We start from the raw sequence: 16,792 nt of genomic DNA on the forward strand, positions 1-16,792 counted from the left end.
AAGCAGAACACTTATTACCATTTACCTGCTTATCAGGAAGATATAGGTACTAAAGTAAATTAAACCAATACTTAAAATTACTTGCTGTGAATTGCTCTGCCTTGGGCTAAAGTTGGTACTGCCCTAGTTTATAGTTATTAGCCCACTATCTGAATAGAAGGTCTGAGAGCAGAGACTGTTTTATTCATGTTTATATTCCCCTTAAGTGCTTAACACCATGCTTTTATGCATGTAGTAAGCTGGGCTCTTTTGGTAGTATATGTTGTAGTATGAATGAAGTGTTAACATGCTGTTTCAATTAACAAAGTATTTTATATTTTGCTTTGTAAACTCTTTTCCCTTTTAAATTATACTTCTGAGAGCATAGTTTCATTATTAGGAGCTTGTTAATTTCATTGGTATGTCCTGTGTAGTATATGATTATGGAAGACAATAGATTATATTAATTAATTTCTATTATCATATATTATTATTATTTTAAACAGACAATACATGGTTACCAAGAGTCATTTCTAGGTACAGTTGTGAGGTGTTTTGTTTTGTTTTGTTTTGTTTTGTTTGTGGAGCTGATTCCTTAAAAGAAGAAAAGGTTGAAAAGACCATAGTTAAAAAGATAATAAAACATAATAGCATAAAACATTTTTTTTAAGTGATAGGTCTTAATAAACTACTTGGTACTTCTTGATGAACTAGAATAGTGAGAAATAAAATGTTTTCAGTTGAGTTGATGTTCTCCTGTGTGATCTCTGGTTTTGAACAGGTGTATTACCTGACTGCTTAACAGATGGTTCTGATGTGGTCAGTGACCTTGAACAGGAAGAGATGAAAATCCTGAAAGAAGTTCTTAGGTATCCTCCTTAATTATTTGAATAGATCATTAATAACATTGCAATATGATCTGTACATAAACTTTTTACCCAAAAAATACTGTGAACTAGTAAAATTTGTAAATTCTTTCCTAAAGACCATGAACATGATTTATCGTTATATTTGTTATGACTATGTATGTATTACATTTCTTAATGGACATATCAGCCCAAATAGGAGGGTCTCCCTCCACTCCCATCATGGGCCTAGGAAACTAGCATCAATGGAAATAAGGTGCGGTGGATGCAGCCTGATGCTTGGAAGGGCTGTGTGGCCTGAGCTGAGCAGGAGACTGCGTGGCTTCTGGATCTTGGCATTGGAGGAGGCTCATGCCAGGTGTCTCATGGTAGGAGGCTGGACATCCAGGCTCCGCAGACCAAATAGCTGACTATTTGCTGACTTATCTATGGGCTTCCCTTGTGGCTCAGCTGGTAAAGAATCTGCCTGCAATGTGGGAGACCTGGGTTCGATCCCTGGGTTTGGAAGATCCCCTGGAGAAGGGAAAGGCTACCCACTCCGTTATTCTGGCCTGGAGAATTTCATGGACTGTATAATTCTTAGGGCTGCAAAGAGTTGGACATGACTGAGTGACTTTCACTTTCTTATCTATTATGTGATTGTCAGACCAATGCCTGGCATGAAATGTGCAGTCCAGTAAAGGGGATTTTTTTTCCTCCCCCTAAAGCCTATTGTCCCCTGACCTCTATGGGAGTTTGAGAAGGGAGGGGCAATTGCAACATGTAATATTTAAGTCTATGGGGATGTATAGGTTTAAGGCAGAAGGATTCCTACAGCTGCTGTGTCCCCTGCAGAGTGGAACCTTGGCCTTTAGGGGCCCTGGCTCTCCATTCTAACCACATACGTGACAATCTTACAGCATCCTGTGGTCCTCCCACCTTCCCAACTTGTCCACAGTTCCAAAGCAGGAGGGGAGGTGGTAAGAAGGATGGGCCTAGTGGGAGTTTGTGGCAGGAGCTCTAGGATTTAGTCCTTCATTTCAGGGGATTTGAGTGAGTGTGGGGAGGGAGGCAAATGTGTGGGTGAACCTAGGCCTTTGCTGCCATGTCCTCTTTTCCTATGTGCCACGTAAGGGTGTATGGAGCCTGAGGCAACACAGAGAGCTTTGAGTTTAGATTGGAAGAGTTCAGGATATTTGGTAGTTGGTTTAGAAGACACTTAGTTTTGACTTATACTGGTTGCTTCTGTTGGTTGATTGGTGGTTTGAAACATGATCAGTACTGTACTTTTAGATTTTATTTTTTGTAAGCTTTTGGTGGGGGTGTGCTACTGTATAAACAGTGGAACTTAATTATGGACATGTAAGAGAGTTGACTAATTTCCTAAATCAGATGGTCTTTGTGAGCAGTTTACAAATGTGATAAGGCTTTGGTGTAAGGGCATCAGGAGAGCTTTGTGATAGCTCATCTGCCATGGAAAAACTAAAATGAGGAGAGAAATGGATCTTATCAGGGGACATGTAACTGATCTGTCTAAAGTAAGAGATCAGAGTCCATATTCACGGAATTTGCCATTCAGATTTGGGTTTAGAATTTCAAACCTGCCAAATTTTGTTCATCTAGGATCCTTCACACAGGATATGAGTAAACCTGTGTTTTATGTAGCTAACCGTATTATGCTGTTTATGTCTGTGTATATCTTTCTCGATTGTAAGCTGCTTTAAGTGAAGCCTGATTATTTCCATCTTTGTTTGCAAAATTCCTTGCACATATTGTACGCTTTGGTTAGCATATTGCTTGTTGAATATTTGTTCTTTAACCAAAAGAGAAAGTTTACTTTTCTACTTTATTTTTGTGTATTTCAGAAAATCAAAAGAGGAGTATGACCAGGAGGAAGAAAGGAAGAGAAAAAAGCAGGTGCCTATAAAACATACTAATATAAAGAAGTATTTCATTGCTGTTATCCCTTAAGTTCACACCTAGGATTTCTGTTCAAGTTTAAGCTTAGGTGAAATGACACAGTTCCTCAGAGTATTCATATTTTCTTGGCAGTTCTGAGCATTTATACTTTTTTATTCACTTTATAATTCATCCAATGACCAGCCTTTTAAATTCTCAGTGAAGAATGAGATTATTCTCTCCAAAAAAACTTAATACTATTCATATTTGGGGGAATTTTTAATAGAAATGCCCCTTAATTTTATGAATAAAAGAAGATTAAGAAAATATTTGACTTCCCCACTTGCCTTGATTCCTTTACTGTTTTGAAACAGCAGCTGCAGTTACTATTGAGGGTCCCCATAGACTTTAACGTTGCCAGCTTGAAGCAGAATGACTCCGTTTCACATTTCCTGATGTACTGTTCTTTCATTAAAAACTTCTTCCCTAAAGTGCCTAATTCTTCCTAAGGAAAAATTAAACATGTATCTGGTTGAGGTGAGGGAAGCTAATATTTATTTTTTCCTCCCCCCTTTTTTTAGCTGCCTCTCTTTCCACATTTTCCCAAATCTCCCCAAAGGGAGATGGAAACCTAATATAAACTAATTCTCAGTCACTTGATAGTCATTTTCCTTTTTTTCCCTCAATCACTGTGATTCATGCTTATATCATTTACTGTCTTTGAAAAAACCTATTTTACTCCAAGGTACCCAATGAAGAGCAGAAGAGAGATTTTTAGGATTTACAGGGGATTTATTTCTCTTTGACTAACTATCCTTTCAGTAAGTGGAGGTGAAATTCATAGATAATACAATTTTTTAATATAAGAATATAGAACAGAAACTATTCAAAACTGGTATCAGTAGACAGTAGTATTGGGAATTCCCTGGTGGTCCAGTGATTTGAACTTCGTGCTTTCACTGCTGTGGGCCTAGGTTTGATCCCTGGTCAGGGAACTAAGATCCTGCAAGCTGCATGATGTGGCAAAAAAAAAAAAAAAGAAGAAGACCATCTTAACTTTCTGATTTATAAATAAACTATATCAGGATTCTTGAATATAATATGTTTTAGGGGCATGTGAATTTTTTTTAGACTTTTTTTTAATGGGAATTTTCAAACACACAAAAGTAGAGCTGATAATAATTTCAGTCCTCGTGTTTCCATCACTCAGCATATATAGAGACTTATGACGCAGGTATCCATGAATTACCTAAAAAGTTACATGCGATTGGATTTTCCTGTTTTTATGGGAAAATGAATTATTTTACTTAGTTCTTTCCAAGATTTAAATGATTTCTTTGGTTTAAATGCAGCATCTTATTTTAGAAATGGAAATATAGGCATACCTGAGAGATGTTGTGAGTTTGGTTCTAGACTACTACAATAAAGTGAAGATAATAATACAATAAATCACAAATTATTTTGGTTTCTGAGGACATATAAAATTTAGTTTACACTAAACTGTTGTCTTTTAATTGTACAATGGCATTATGTCTGAAAATTATGTACATATTTTTATTAAAAATTATTTTATTACTAAAAAATGCTGACCATCATCTGAACCTTTGGTAAGTTGTAATTTTTTTGCTGGTGGAAGGTCCTGCCTCTATGTTGATGGCTGCTGACTGACCAGGGTGGTGGCTGCTGAAGGTTGCGATGGCTGTGGCAGTTTCTTAAAATAAGACAGCAGTGAAGTTTGCTGCAGTATTTAACTCTTCCTTTCATGAACAATCTCACTGTAGCATGAAGTGCTGTTTGATTGTATTTTACCCACAGTAGAACTTCTTTCAGTATTGGAGTCAGTCTTCTCAAACCTGGCTGCTACTTTATCAACTAAATTTGTGTAATGTTCTAAATCCTTTGTTGTCATTTCAATAGCATCTTCCCTGGGAGCAGATTGCCTCAAGCAACCATTTTCTTTGCTTATACCTAAGAAGCAACTCCCTGACTCATTAAAATTTTGTCATGAAATTACAGCTATTCAGGCACATCTTCAGACTCCAATTCTAATTCTGGTTCTGCTGTTTCCTCCACATCTGCAGTTACTTCCTGCACTGAAGTCTTGAACCCCTCTTAAAGTCATCCAAGACGGGTAGAATCAACTTCTTCCAAACTCCTGTTAATGTTGTTATTTCTACCTCTTCCCAATGAGTCACAGAGGTTGTTAATGGCATCTAAACTGGTAAATTTTCTCCAGAAGGTTTGCAATTGCCTTTGCTCAGATCCATGAGAGGAATCACTATCTATGGCCTCTGTAGCCTTATGAAATACATTTCTTAAAGAATAAGGCTTGAAAGTTGAAATTACTCCTTGATCCATGAGCTGTGTGTTGTTGCTCAGTTGCTCCGTCATGTCTGACTCTTTGCGACTCCATGGACTGCAGCACACCAGGTCTTCCTGTCCTTCACCATCTCCCAGAGCTTGCTCAAACTCACATCCTTTGAGTTGGTGATGCCATCCAACCATCTCATCCTCTGTCATCCCCTTCTCCTCCTGTCTCCAGTCTTTCCCAGCATCAGGGTTTTTTCCAGTGAGTCGGCTCTTTGCTTCAGGTGGCCAGAGTATTGGAGCTTCAGCTTTGGCATCATGAGCTGTGTAGCAGACATGAAGACAACTTGAATCTTGTACCTCTCCATCAGAGCTCTTGGATGTGCAGGTGCACTGTCAACGAGTAGTAATATTTTGTATAGAATCTTTTTTCCTTTTTTGGAGGAGTAGGTCTCAACAGTGGACTTCAGATATTCAGTAAACCATGTTGTTAACAGATATGTTATCATCCAGGCTTTTGTTCTTCCACTGATAAAGCACAGGGAGAATAGATTTACCATAGTTTTTAAGGGCCCTGAGAAATCTGTATGCAGGTCAGGAAGCAACAGTTAGAACTGGACATGGAACAACAAACTGCTTCCAAATAGGAAAAGGAGTACGTCAAGGCTGTATATTGTCACCCTGCTTATTTAACTTATATGCAGAGTACGTCATGAGAAATGCAGAGTACATCATGAGAAATGCAGAGTACATCATGAGAAATGCTAGGCTGGATGAAGCACAAGCTGGAATCAAGATTGCCGGGAGAAGTATCAATCACCTCAGATATGCAGATGATACCACCCTTATGGAAGAAAGTGAAGAGGAACTCAAAAGCCTCTTGATGAAAGTGAAAGAGGAGAGTGAAAAAGTTGGCTTAAAGCTCAACATTCAGAAAACGAAGATCATGGCATCAGGTCTCATCTCTTCATGGCAAATAGATGAGGAAACAGTGGAAACAGTGACAGACTTATTTTTGGGGGCTCCAAAATCACTGCAGATGGTGACTGCAGCCATGAAGTCACCTTGAAAGGAAAGTTATGACCAACCTAGACAGCGTATTAAAAAGCAGAGACATTACTTTGCCAACAAAGGTCCATCTAGTCAAGGCTATGGTTTTTCCAGTAGTCATGTATGGATGTGAGAGTTGGACTATAAAGAAAGCTGAGTGCTGAAGAATTGATGCTTTTGAACTGTGGTGTTGGAAAAGACTCTTGAGAGTCCCTTGGACTGCAAGGAGATCCAACCAGTCCATCCTAAAGGAGATCAGTCTTGAATGTTCATTGGAAGGACTGATGTTGAAGCTGAAACTCCAATACTTTGGCTACCTGATGTGAAGAGCTGACTCATTTGAAAAGACCCTGATGCTGGGAAGATTGAAGGCAGGAGGAGAAGGCGACGACAGAGGATGAGATGGCTGGATGGCATCACCGACTCAATGGACACGAGTATGGATAAACTCTGGGAGTTGGTGATGGACAGAGAGACCTGGCATGCTGCAGTCCATGGGGTCACAAAGAGTCAGACAAGACTGAGTGACTGAACTGAACTTAAGGGCCTTATTATGCATTAGCCTCTAATAAGACAGTGTGTCCTTTGAAGCGAAGCTTTTAAGCTGGCCATTGACCTATCCTCACTTGCTACGAAAGTCCTAGCATCTTCTTCCAGTGGTAGGCAGTTTCATCTACATTAAAAATCTGCTGATAGTGTTGTTGTTTTAATCACTAAGTTGTGTCCGACTCTTTTGCAACCGCTTGGACTGTAGCCCACCAGTTTCCTCTGTCCATGGGATTTCCCAGGCAAGAATACTAGAGTGGTTTGCCATTTCCTTCTCCAGAGGATCTTCCTGATCCAGAGATTGAACCTGTGTCTCTTGCATTGGCCGACAGATTCTTTACCACTGAGCCACCTTCATTGATTTTGCTGGTGAGATCTTCTGGATAGCTTGCTGCAGCTTCTACATTAGCACTAGCTGCCTCACCCTGTGCTTGTGTTACAGAGGCAGCTTCTTTTCTTCAATCTCATGAACCACCCTCTGCTAGCTTCACACTTTTCTTCTGCAACTTCCTCACCCCTCTCAGCCTTTATAGAAGCTTGCTCTGGATTAAGCTTTGGCTTAAAGGAATGTTGTGGCTGGCTTGTTCTTCTATCCAGACCACTAAGACTTTCTCCATATCAGCAGTAAGGCTGTTTCACTTTCTTATCTATCTTGTCCATTGGAGTAGCAGTTTTAATTTCCTCAAGAGCTTTCCCTTTGCATTAACAACTTGGTTAACTGGTACAAGAGGCCTAGCCTTTGATCTGTTTTAGCTTTCGACACACCTCTTCCCTAAACGTAATCATTTCTAGCTTCTGATTTAAAGTGAGAGACCTGTGACTTTTCTTTTCACTTGAACACTTGGAGGCCGCTGTAGGGTTATTAATTGGCCTAATTTCAGCATTTTTGTGTCTCAAGGAATAGGAAGGTCTGAGGAGAGGGAGAGAAGGAACAACCAGTTAATGGAGCAGTCAGAACACACACAACTTTCATCTGTTAAGTTCACTGTCTCATATATAAGGATGCGATTTGTGGTGCCCCCAAACAGGCACAATAGTAACATCAAAGGTCACTGATCCCTGGTGATATGATAATAAATATGATAATGAAAAAGTTGAAAATATTGCAAGAATTACCAAAATGTGACAGACACAGCGAGCAAATGCTGTTAGAAAAATGGTACCTATAGACTTGCTTAATGCAGAATTGCCACAAACCTTCAGTTTGTAAAAAAGAAAAAACAAAGAAACACAGTATCTAGTAAAGACAGTAAGTTGAAGTGCATTAAAATTAGGTATGCTGTAAATCAGTTTTTGGCTGCTTCAGGCATGTCATAATACTGGTAGTATTATTATTGTATTTTTTAGATAATTTTAAGTTAAAGCATCAGTTCTGTGGTGCTCAGTCTTCTTTTTAGTAGACAGTAATTTTTGAAACTAATAAGTTTGAATCTGTTAAGTAGTGAATTATTCAAAATTAATCTAAAATATTTTCTAAATTGTGTTCTTGATGCCTGAAGTTATCAGAGGCCAAAACAGAAGAGCCTCCGACGCAGGCCAATGAAACGGCAAAAATGAATAATTCCCAAGGGGATGGTGAACATTTTGCACACCCAGCATCAGGTAAGGTTGAAGTGTACTGAAATTTCTGAATAATATGAATACTTAAACACTGTAAAGAGTGTGTTTTTTTCTCATACATGCTTCAGCTTCAAAACCCTGTGAGGGAGTGTTCAGTGGCCATTGGTGTTTAATGCTCTTTGTGAATTTAGCTAAAGTGTTTGCCTGTAGGAGATAGTCAGCTGACAGAGAGGGCATAGCCCCTAAATTTCTAAGTGAAGCTTGGAACCCAGAGCAGTGAGCAAAATTCCTTGGGGGAGCCCCTAGCCTGTAGGCCATGACTACAGCGTTCAAGGTATGGTCATTTGGTACTTTCTTCCTTTATCACAATCAGATGATGTGTGGGAGTTAGCAGCTGAACATGGAAAGATAATATTAACTTATTTTCCTAGTGAATTAACAGTAAATAAAAGTTATCCAGTTTGTTCAGAAATTTAGTCTTAAACTGTCATTGAAACTAAAACTGAGGAGACTCCTTGTGGGAAATGTTAGTGGATGATCTTGTTCAGTATGTGGGAAACCATTTCCAATATATGTATCCTGATTTGTTGTATAAGAAGACAGGTAATTCTGAAGCAGAACTTGAATATGATGATGCATTTAGCTCATTTTTATTTTGGATTTCTACATTTTTTAGACACATGTCCTTTTCCCAATTTAAAAACCGTGTAACTCCATGAGGTAGATATTATGATCCTTACTTTTATTTTTTTAAACAAGAAATTCAAGGAAGTTTCAATTTAGTTCAGTTCAGTCGCTCAGTCGTGTCCGACTCTTTGAGACCCCATGAATTGCAGCACGCCAGGCCTCCCTGACCGTCACCAACTCCCAAGTTTAGTGATGTCCAAAGTAACTGAGCTCTTAAATAGTGAGACTGTGACTTCCTTTGGTCTTCTGACTTCAAGTCTTGTATTTTTCTGCACTTTGCAGAAGTTTTATAATTGAGATAGATAGGTTTGATGTTTATCAACTATTTTAAGGAACTGTATTCTTAGTTGATAAGATAATGGGCATGTGAAACAAGCAGGTTTATAAAGTTATCTTGCTTTTTGATTCTTAGCAAATCTAATACTTTTTTGTTTGCACACCCTGAGTAGAATAACCTCATTTGAATTATGTCTGTAAAAGTACCTGCTTTAGATTTGAGTGCTTTTAAGATTTGCTGGTCCAAATTTAACTTTTTGTTTTGTATAGACCTAAGCACACGTAGGGGCTTCCTTGGTGGCTCAGATGGTAAAGAATCTTCTACAATGTGGGAGACCTGGGTTTGATCCCTGGGTCAGGAAGATCCCTTGGAGAAGGGAATGGCAACCCATTGCAGTACGCTTGCCTGGAGAATTCCATAGACAGAGGACTGGCGAGCTACAGTCCATGGGGTCGCAGAGTCACACATGACTGAGCGACTGATACACACACAAGTACATGTACTGTTCAAATCTCATGTCTGACATAATTTGAATATATTTGCTTATCAGACTATTAAGCTATAGAAAACTTAATTTCAAACCATTTGTATCTCAGTTATTAACAGAGAAACAATGAAAGGTAATTTTAAAAGTAATGACTTTAAGTTTTAAAAACTGTTCTATTTTTAAAAATGAGTATATCTGATATTCCAGGCAGTCACTTCATACAAAGTGATAGGAGCCCAAGAGAAAGGCCTAATGTGGGAGGAATCATAAAGGTGTTTGGCTTCCTGCTTATCCCATTGCCCACATCTTCCTTGGTTCCTGCTGCTGCTACTGCTGTTGCTGCTAAGTCGCTTCAGTCGTGTCCGACTCTGTGCGACCCCATAGACAGCAGCCCACCAGGCTCTGCCGTCCCTGGGATACTCCAGGCAAGAACACTGGAGTGGGTTGCCATTTCCTTCTCCTGCTAGAAATGGGTGACTTCTGTTTTTCGGTAGATTCAGCGTTGCCAGTGATCAGTTGATCTTCCTTTAAGCTAGCTGGCTTTTCGAGTCTCCATGCATAGAAATTAGACAAGCTGAGTATTTTGGCCTCAGGCATTTTTTCCTCTAGGTTCAAGTTAGGATATAAAATATGTTCATGACAACAAACTGAAGGCAGGAACTGTCCAGAACAAGTACATGAATATAAATGCTTAGGTGCCTGGAATCTACCCCACCCCACCCCACGCACCCAGCTCTGTGGTTCAAGTCCATCTCTGCTTAAAGTCACTATCATATGAATGGCATTTTAACTTTGCATATTTTGACCAAGTTGTTGAATAAAGCTTATCTTCATTTCTGTTATAGTCAGTCCTGTAGCTTCCTGTATAGGTTGGTTGGAGTGTTAACAGCAGCCTCATCTCTTTCATGGAAACTTCCCTTTCAGTCCAAGAGCCTGAAGAACTTTGCCTCTAACCTCCTTGGCCCTACAGTCAGTCTGCTCACCCCATGCTAAACAGTGGTCCTTGGGCAAATTTCTTGCTCATGCAAAGTTCTATTTCTGGTTTTACTGTGCTGGCAAGATTTTTAATCATTTAGAGACATGTATATCATGTTCTCCCGTCATGCCTTTAGTTCTTGGCATCATTTTTATGTGAGTCTTTGCTCTCACTTGCTGTCTTTCATAGTCCATGTATTACAGTGAAAATGTTTTGTTTTTAAAATCTCCACCTTATAATAAAAAATGGCTCAGAAAAGCAATTAGCATGTTAATCCAGTCTCTTGGCACAGTTACCAGATAATTGGAAGGTGTTGAGTGCTCATATTATATCTGCTTCCAAATTCTCCTTTAAAATCTTTACATTTTCTTAATGTTATTAGGTTTATAGTTATCTTTAGGATGTACTTACACCTTATTGATACTACTTGTAGCTTTATATTAATTGTTCTGCAAATATAAGGTCACTTTAACAGTTTTTGCCTGCAGGCCAAAGTTTGAGACAGTTACACTGTTAGTAAGGGATTTTAGTGCACTTTATTCGGCAGATTATTTCTGACTCTTTGCAATCCCATGGACTGTAGCTGGCCAGGCTCCTCTGTTCATGATATTTCCCAGGCAGGAATATTGGAATGGGTTGCCATTTCTTTCTCCAGGGGATCTTGCTGAACCAGGGATCAAACCCCGCATCTCCTGTATTGGCAGGTGGATTCTTTACCTGGCTTGTCTGGCAACCTTGTATTACAGTAGTTCTGATCTTTAGACAAGAATTATATCTTTTTGTAGCTATAGTACCAAACAGCAGGAGCTTGGTATTTGTCAGAATGCCAACAAGAAACCATAGTTAAAGCTCCTTGAGGCCCGAGACCATGTTTATTTGTTTTCACCCAGTGCCTAGCACAACAGAAGCACTGAACCAATGCTTGTGAGTGAATGAGAGAAAAAACCCAAGTATTATTAACATTAGCTCATTTTGGTAAATCTAGCATAACTTAATATTTCTTATAATATTCTAATTGGTCTCTCTAATTACTGCCAGAAGTTAAAGTGCATTTTGCTAATCAATCAGTCCAACCTTTGACAAGAAAGCTGGAAATGTTGCCTGAAACTTCTTCCCTCCCACAAAAAGGCCTGAAGATTCCTGGCTTCGAACATGCAAGCATGGAGGGACCAATAGCAGTAAGTGAAAACATTATTTAAGAACTATGAGCAAATGACAAAGTACTAGAAACATTGTAAATGGCCATAGACACCCAGCTTTTGTTATGGTCTTGGACTCAAGCTTCTAATTTGATCAGTCAGTGGGTATCTGTGCCACTTATTATGCAGTCTTGAATTTAAACAGTTCCTGCTCTCATTTGACCCAGACTTTATCAACACTTCGAACAGAAGAGCTCCGCCAGCGGGAACACTATCTAAAACAGAAGAGAGATAAGTTGATATCCATGAGGAAGGACATGAAAACTAAGCAGAATCAAACTTCGGAGCAGAAAGGAAAACCTGCTGGGGAGGTGGAGGTATGGCCAGCTCTAGTATATGAAAATTTGCACATCTGTGGGTGGGATTCTCAGAGTGTGTGCTCTTGTAGATGCATTCATAATAGTCTCCCTGACAGTGTAGCACTGCTACACTGAGAAAAGTCTTCTCAGCAGTGAAAGGGTTGATAGGGTTTTGTGAGGTAGAAATTATAGCAACTTTATGATTTACTTGCCCTGCTTTGAACACTGAAGGGTCAGCTGTTTTACCTAAGCCTTTTGAAATACTTCATCGTAGAACAGCATCAGTACCCTAGCCACTACCTCTAAAAGGCTTCCCTAAGAGATTTTTACAAAGAAGAAATTTAGGGAACTCAGCCCATGTGTGGCTTTTTTTCCTTTGTTCACTGAATGCTCTACTATTTGTTCAAGGCAGTATGCTAGGAATTTTAGACAAATGAACCCATCTTCTACTGTAGCCAATATTTTTCTTTTTTTTTTTTTTAAGGAAATGACAGAGAAACCAGAAATGACAGCAGAGGAGAAGCAAACATTACTAAAGAGGAGATTGCTTGCAGAGAAACTTAAAGAAGAAGTTATTAATAAGTAAATTTAAGAACAATTTAGCAAGCAGTTCAAAATTTCTTAAAAATAAATTATTTAATCCTTAAACTGAACCTGTATATAAACTGATTACTTTTATTAAACTCTTCAGGTATAGGGCAGTGGGTTACTTATGTGGACCAGTTCAATACAAATTTCTGAATAATATTCTTTTGTGGAGAGAAGGTATAGAAAGCTAAGTGATAGTGCATTCATTCACTCATTATTTGTTTGTGCTAATAATAAGCATTGTGCTGCATGCTAGGGATACAGTGATCAAGTAAATCGACAGGGTCCCTGCTTTCATGTGGCCAGTGTTAGATGGGAAGAGTGCAGTGTTATAAACAGGATCCTGCAGTCAATGAGAAGAGAAGGTTAGCATATGAATTGCAGATAGGTGAGGTACTGATTTGCAAGGCCTGTAGGGAATGTGAGTTTTAAACATTTTATAATGGTAGTGGGAAGTCACAGAAATTTTAAAGCAGGGAAGTTTCATGATCAAAATGTCCATTTTAAAAATATGTACAGTTGCAGTGTGGTGATTGGGTGAGTTAAGAGTAGGTGTGGGTGAACAGGTATAGGGCAATCAATGTAATGCAATAGTGGTTCTCTGGCAGAATTTAGCACCCTACATTGAGGCAGGAGCAATGGGACTTCAAAAATAGATGTGGGGGATGTTCAAAATATTCAGTTACTCTTTTTAGAAAAGCAACATTAAAACAGATAAAGGAACAATCGCTTGAGCCTCCTTGAGGGGGAATTCTGCCATGGGTGTGGAGTCTTCTGTGTTTGAAGTGATCCTGGGGTGGTGTGTAGTCCATTTGCTAAAAGGTAACACAAAACAGTAGGAGAAACCTTCCTTTCAGAAACTGTGTTTTGTGTCATCCATAAGCACCTTCTTTTCTGGTTACAGGCCATTCCCAAGGTTTAATTTATAATTCCATTTAATCTCCTTATGTCTATAGTTATAAGCTTTTAAAGAAGGATTCTAACACTTCCCTGGTGGTCCACTGGAAAGACTCCACGCTTCCAATAAAGGGGGTATGGGTCCCATCCCCAGTCAGGGAACTAAGTAAGATCCCGCATGCCCAAAGGCATGGCCCCCCCCGCCCCAAAACCCACCCAAAACGGGATACCAAAATTACCTTAGTTCCAACCTTCAGTATGCAGAGAAAACCCAGCCTTACTTTATATTTGTCACATTTTCATCGCTTACATGGACAAGTGGAAAACTAGTGATTGAAACACAGAAATTTATTTCATGAAGCTTTTTATTAAAAATAGGTTTTATATTGCATACATGTTTACAGATAACTATTTTAAGAGAACCTCAGGCATACAAATAAATGTGGGCTCTGGCTTGCTTCACTGAGTGAAGATAAAAAATCTCGATCTGCCTGAGGGTAGTCATTTAGGACAGCAGCTAACATATGTCATCTTAAGTTATTCTTTCAAGCGATATTTTTAAGTCTTGCTCTCATTTCACTGTGGCTGAGCATCTGTACCATGGAAAGTGTTTTCCTGTAATTCAAGAAAATATTCACAATTATGCTATACGAAAAGGTTCCTATGATAATAATGCTTCCCATGTTTCACCTGTGGCAGTTCTTCAGAAAGAAAAACTTCCTAAGATAAAGATAAAACTTCCTGCTGGAACTCAAAGTTACTTTACCAGGAAGAGTCAAGAGTAGAAAGGGAAATGTTTTAAGGCTGGGCTTCTTAGATTCTAAGAGGAAATTTAACAAGAACTAAGAAGAGGGAAGGGGCTTGATAAAACTTGCTTGAAAGAAAATGTTTTCCTGTAGTAACTTTACTGATTTATCCTGAGTCACTTGACTGATATGAGGTGGAGTTTCCATTATATGCACCTTTAATCAAAGAGGAGCTACTGCCCCCATGCTGTGATTCTTCGGTGCTAGGACTTTAGGACTCAAGGCATACCTTCTCTTACTATCAGCGATATTTAATGTGAGGTTGGCCTTTGTTTGTTTAGAATTCTTTCATTCAGATTGGTGTTATGACACAGTGGTCTATAATAAATATCTATGGAAAACATACTGGCTTTTAAAAAAATACTGTAAAATGAACATAACTCAAAATGGAGTTTACTTATAACAAACCAAACAAAAGCAACAACCATAGAATTACAGGGTCACATTTTAATTCCTGAATTTTACAGGTCAGCATTAATATCACCACATGTATACAAATGGTGTAAAACAAGTACAGTGGTATTTTTAATACAAAATAAACATCTGTTTTATGGAAAAACTATACTTCATATCTACACAACAGCCCATCCTCCAAACAATAGCCAAAATTAAAATTAACTACAAAATCTCCAAAACAGGGGAAACTGCTTCAGTTTAAGCTATTCCAGGAAAAATGGACCCATAACACATTACAAGGGTGATCTGAAGACTGTAGCTGGAATGACTAATTTTAGTCTTTTTTTTTTTTCCCCCAATGTATTAATAGTTTGGGGGATGTTTTTCTCACTTCAGCATGATCTCAGATCACAGATGAGCAAACTAACATTAAAATATTTAGTTAACTCGCTGTTCTAAAAATAAAACCTCTTAACTGTTTGCCTCAGTTTATTATTTTAAATTCATTTTCGTACATGGAATGTGCTTTTATTCTTTAAAAAAAAAAAAGCAGCTTTCATATTACACCCTTGTTTATGGAAGAGCTTCAGGTGCTGCATACTGACTGACACTGAAGTAACTTCTTGGACCAAAATGGCCTGTAGATATTAAATGCCACTTAATTCAGCACTATTCTTTGTATGTTAGTCTTTATAAATTACACCTTAAAACTTGCCTGCAGGTCTGCAGAGAAAACTTTACTAATGAAGTAGAAAGTGACTTTAAAGTATCTTCCACAAAAGATTGTACTGGTAGGCAGTTGAAAACGTTGTTCAATATACTCCCGTTTCTAGAGAAAATCACTTTGGAATACTACTGTACTGATTCTTGGCATCTGTTATCTCTAAAAGTGCTGATTTTAAAGTTATAGTAACGAAACTGTCCATTTTAATCCAGCTTGTTTTCATCAAAATACACACAAATTTCCTGATGGAGAAAACTCAACATGTGCTGTAACACAGGGTGTATTTCCCTCCAACTACCAATAGGGCTGAATTTCTGTTAGATCTTCAAAGAAATGGTCCCAACAGCTTAACTTCATTTTTTAATGATAGTTGAATGTTTTCCATAAAAGTTAGAGGCAACTGATTAAAAGAACAACATGGCCAGCACCATTATACAAGTAATGTTATTGGGTTTGCAACTGAAGTTTTAGAATTGTTTCTAGATCAGAAACCCCCCTGGAGCAACCGTGCATTAATACCACCTTACCAACTTTATCCCTTCCCTAAACCATCCCCAAACCAGAGAGTTTTCTTGCTGAGAAGCTACCTCCCAGGTTACTTTTTTTTTTTTTGACATCCTGAAGAGCAAACCTCTTAATTACTAGCAAGCAATCAAGTTCCTGGGAAGCCTGTTTTTGTGTTTTTTTTTTTTTTTTAACAGAACTAAACTCTCCTAGCTGATATACTGAGTGTCTTTTGCTATTTCTTGTATACTTATAAGTTCAAGTGAGAAAGCTTTCTGATTCAGATTTTCAGCTCATTGAACAGTTGCAGCATTTTTGTTCAACCACATGTTGAGGGGCCCCAGTAAATATTTTATGAGCCAAGACGAGGTCTTTTCCTGGGAGATGTTTCTTCCTCTTCCTCTTCCTCTTCATCATCTGGATAATCCACTAAACCAACCAAACTTCCCTAGTAAGGAATAAAAAAAATTTTAACATATGTAATTAAAAAATCATTTTTCTAAACTAATCACATATCTGAAACAGATTATTTCTGAGTTTGATAAAGGAACTGCTTGATATTATGACTACTTAGTACAATTGGTGGCAGTCTTAAATTAGCCTCAACTTAGGACAGGCAGCCAGTGACAAGGAGTCTCCTTTTAGTCTCTGTTCCGCATGCATGTATTTCATCACTACACACATCATTGTTTTTGTTCTGCTTTTGAAAAATACTTTAAAATGGCTGACATAATAAACACATGAAATGGTTTCTAAAAACTAATGA

General features: G+C 38.4%; 2 protein-coding genes across 2 annotated transcripts in view; one reads left to right on the forward strand and one right to left on the reverse strand.

Annotated features, from left to right (window-relative positions):
* CFAP36 (cilia and flagella associated protein 36) overlaps nucleotides 1-12,697 on the forward strand; it is a 30,287-nt gene extending 17,590 nt beyond the window's left edge. The window contains exons 5-10 of the mRNA XM_052649104.1: nucleotides 761-848; nucleotides 2,690-2,741; nucleotides 8,126-8,228; nucleotides 11,652-11,791; nucleotides 11,980-12,129; nucleotides 12,596-12,697. Of these exons, the coding sequence (XP_052505064.1) occupies nucleotides 761-848; nucleotides 2,690-2,741; nucleotides 8,126-8,228; nucleotides 11,652-11,791; nucleotides 11,980-12,129; nucleotides 12,596-12,697 (635 nt within the window). The remainder of the gene's footprint in view (nucleotides 1-760; nucleotides 849-2,689; nucleotides 2,742-8,125; nucleotides 8,229-11,651; nucleotides 11,792-11,979; nucleotides 12,130-12,595) is intronic.
* Nucleotides 12,698-14,025: 1,328 nt separating this feature from the next.
* Nucleotides 14,026-16,792, reverse strand: part of PPP4R3B (protein phosphatase 4 regulatory subunit 3B) — a 52,978-nt gene continuing 50,211 nt past the window's right edge. The window contains exon 16 of the mRNA XM_052647698.1: nucleotides 14,026-16,474. Coding sequence (XP_052503658.1) covers nucleotides 16,379-16,474 — 96 coding nt within the window. The 3' untranslated portion in view covers nucleotides 14,026-16,378. The remainder of the gene's footprint in view (nucleotides 16,475-16,792) is intronic.

The sequence above is a fragment of the Budorcas taxicolor genome, chromosome 11 (genome assembly GCF_023091745.1).
Source record: "Budorcas taxicolor isolate Tak-1 chromosome 11, Takin1.1, whole genome shotgun sequence".
Lineage (NCBI taxonomy): Eukaryota > Metazoa > Chordata > Mammalia > Artiodactyla > Bovidae > Budorcas > Budorcas taxicolor.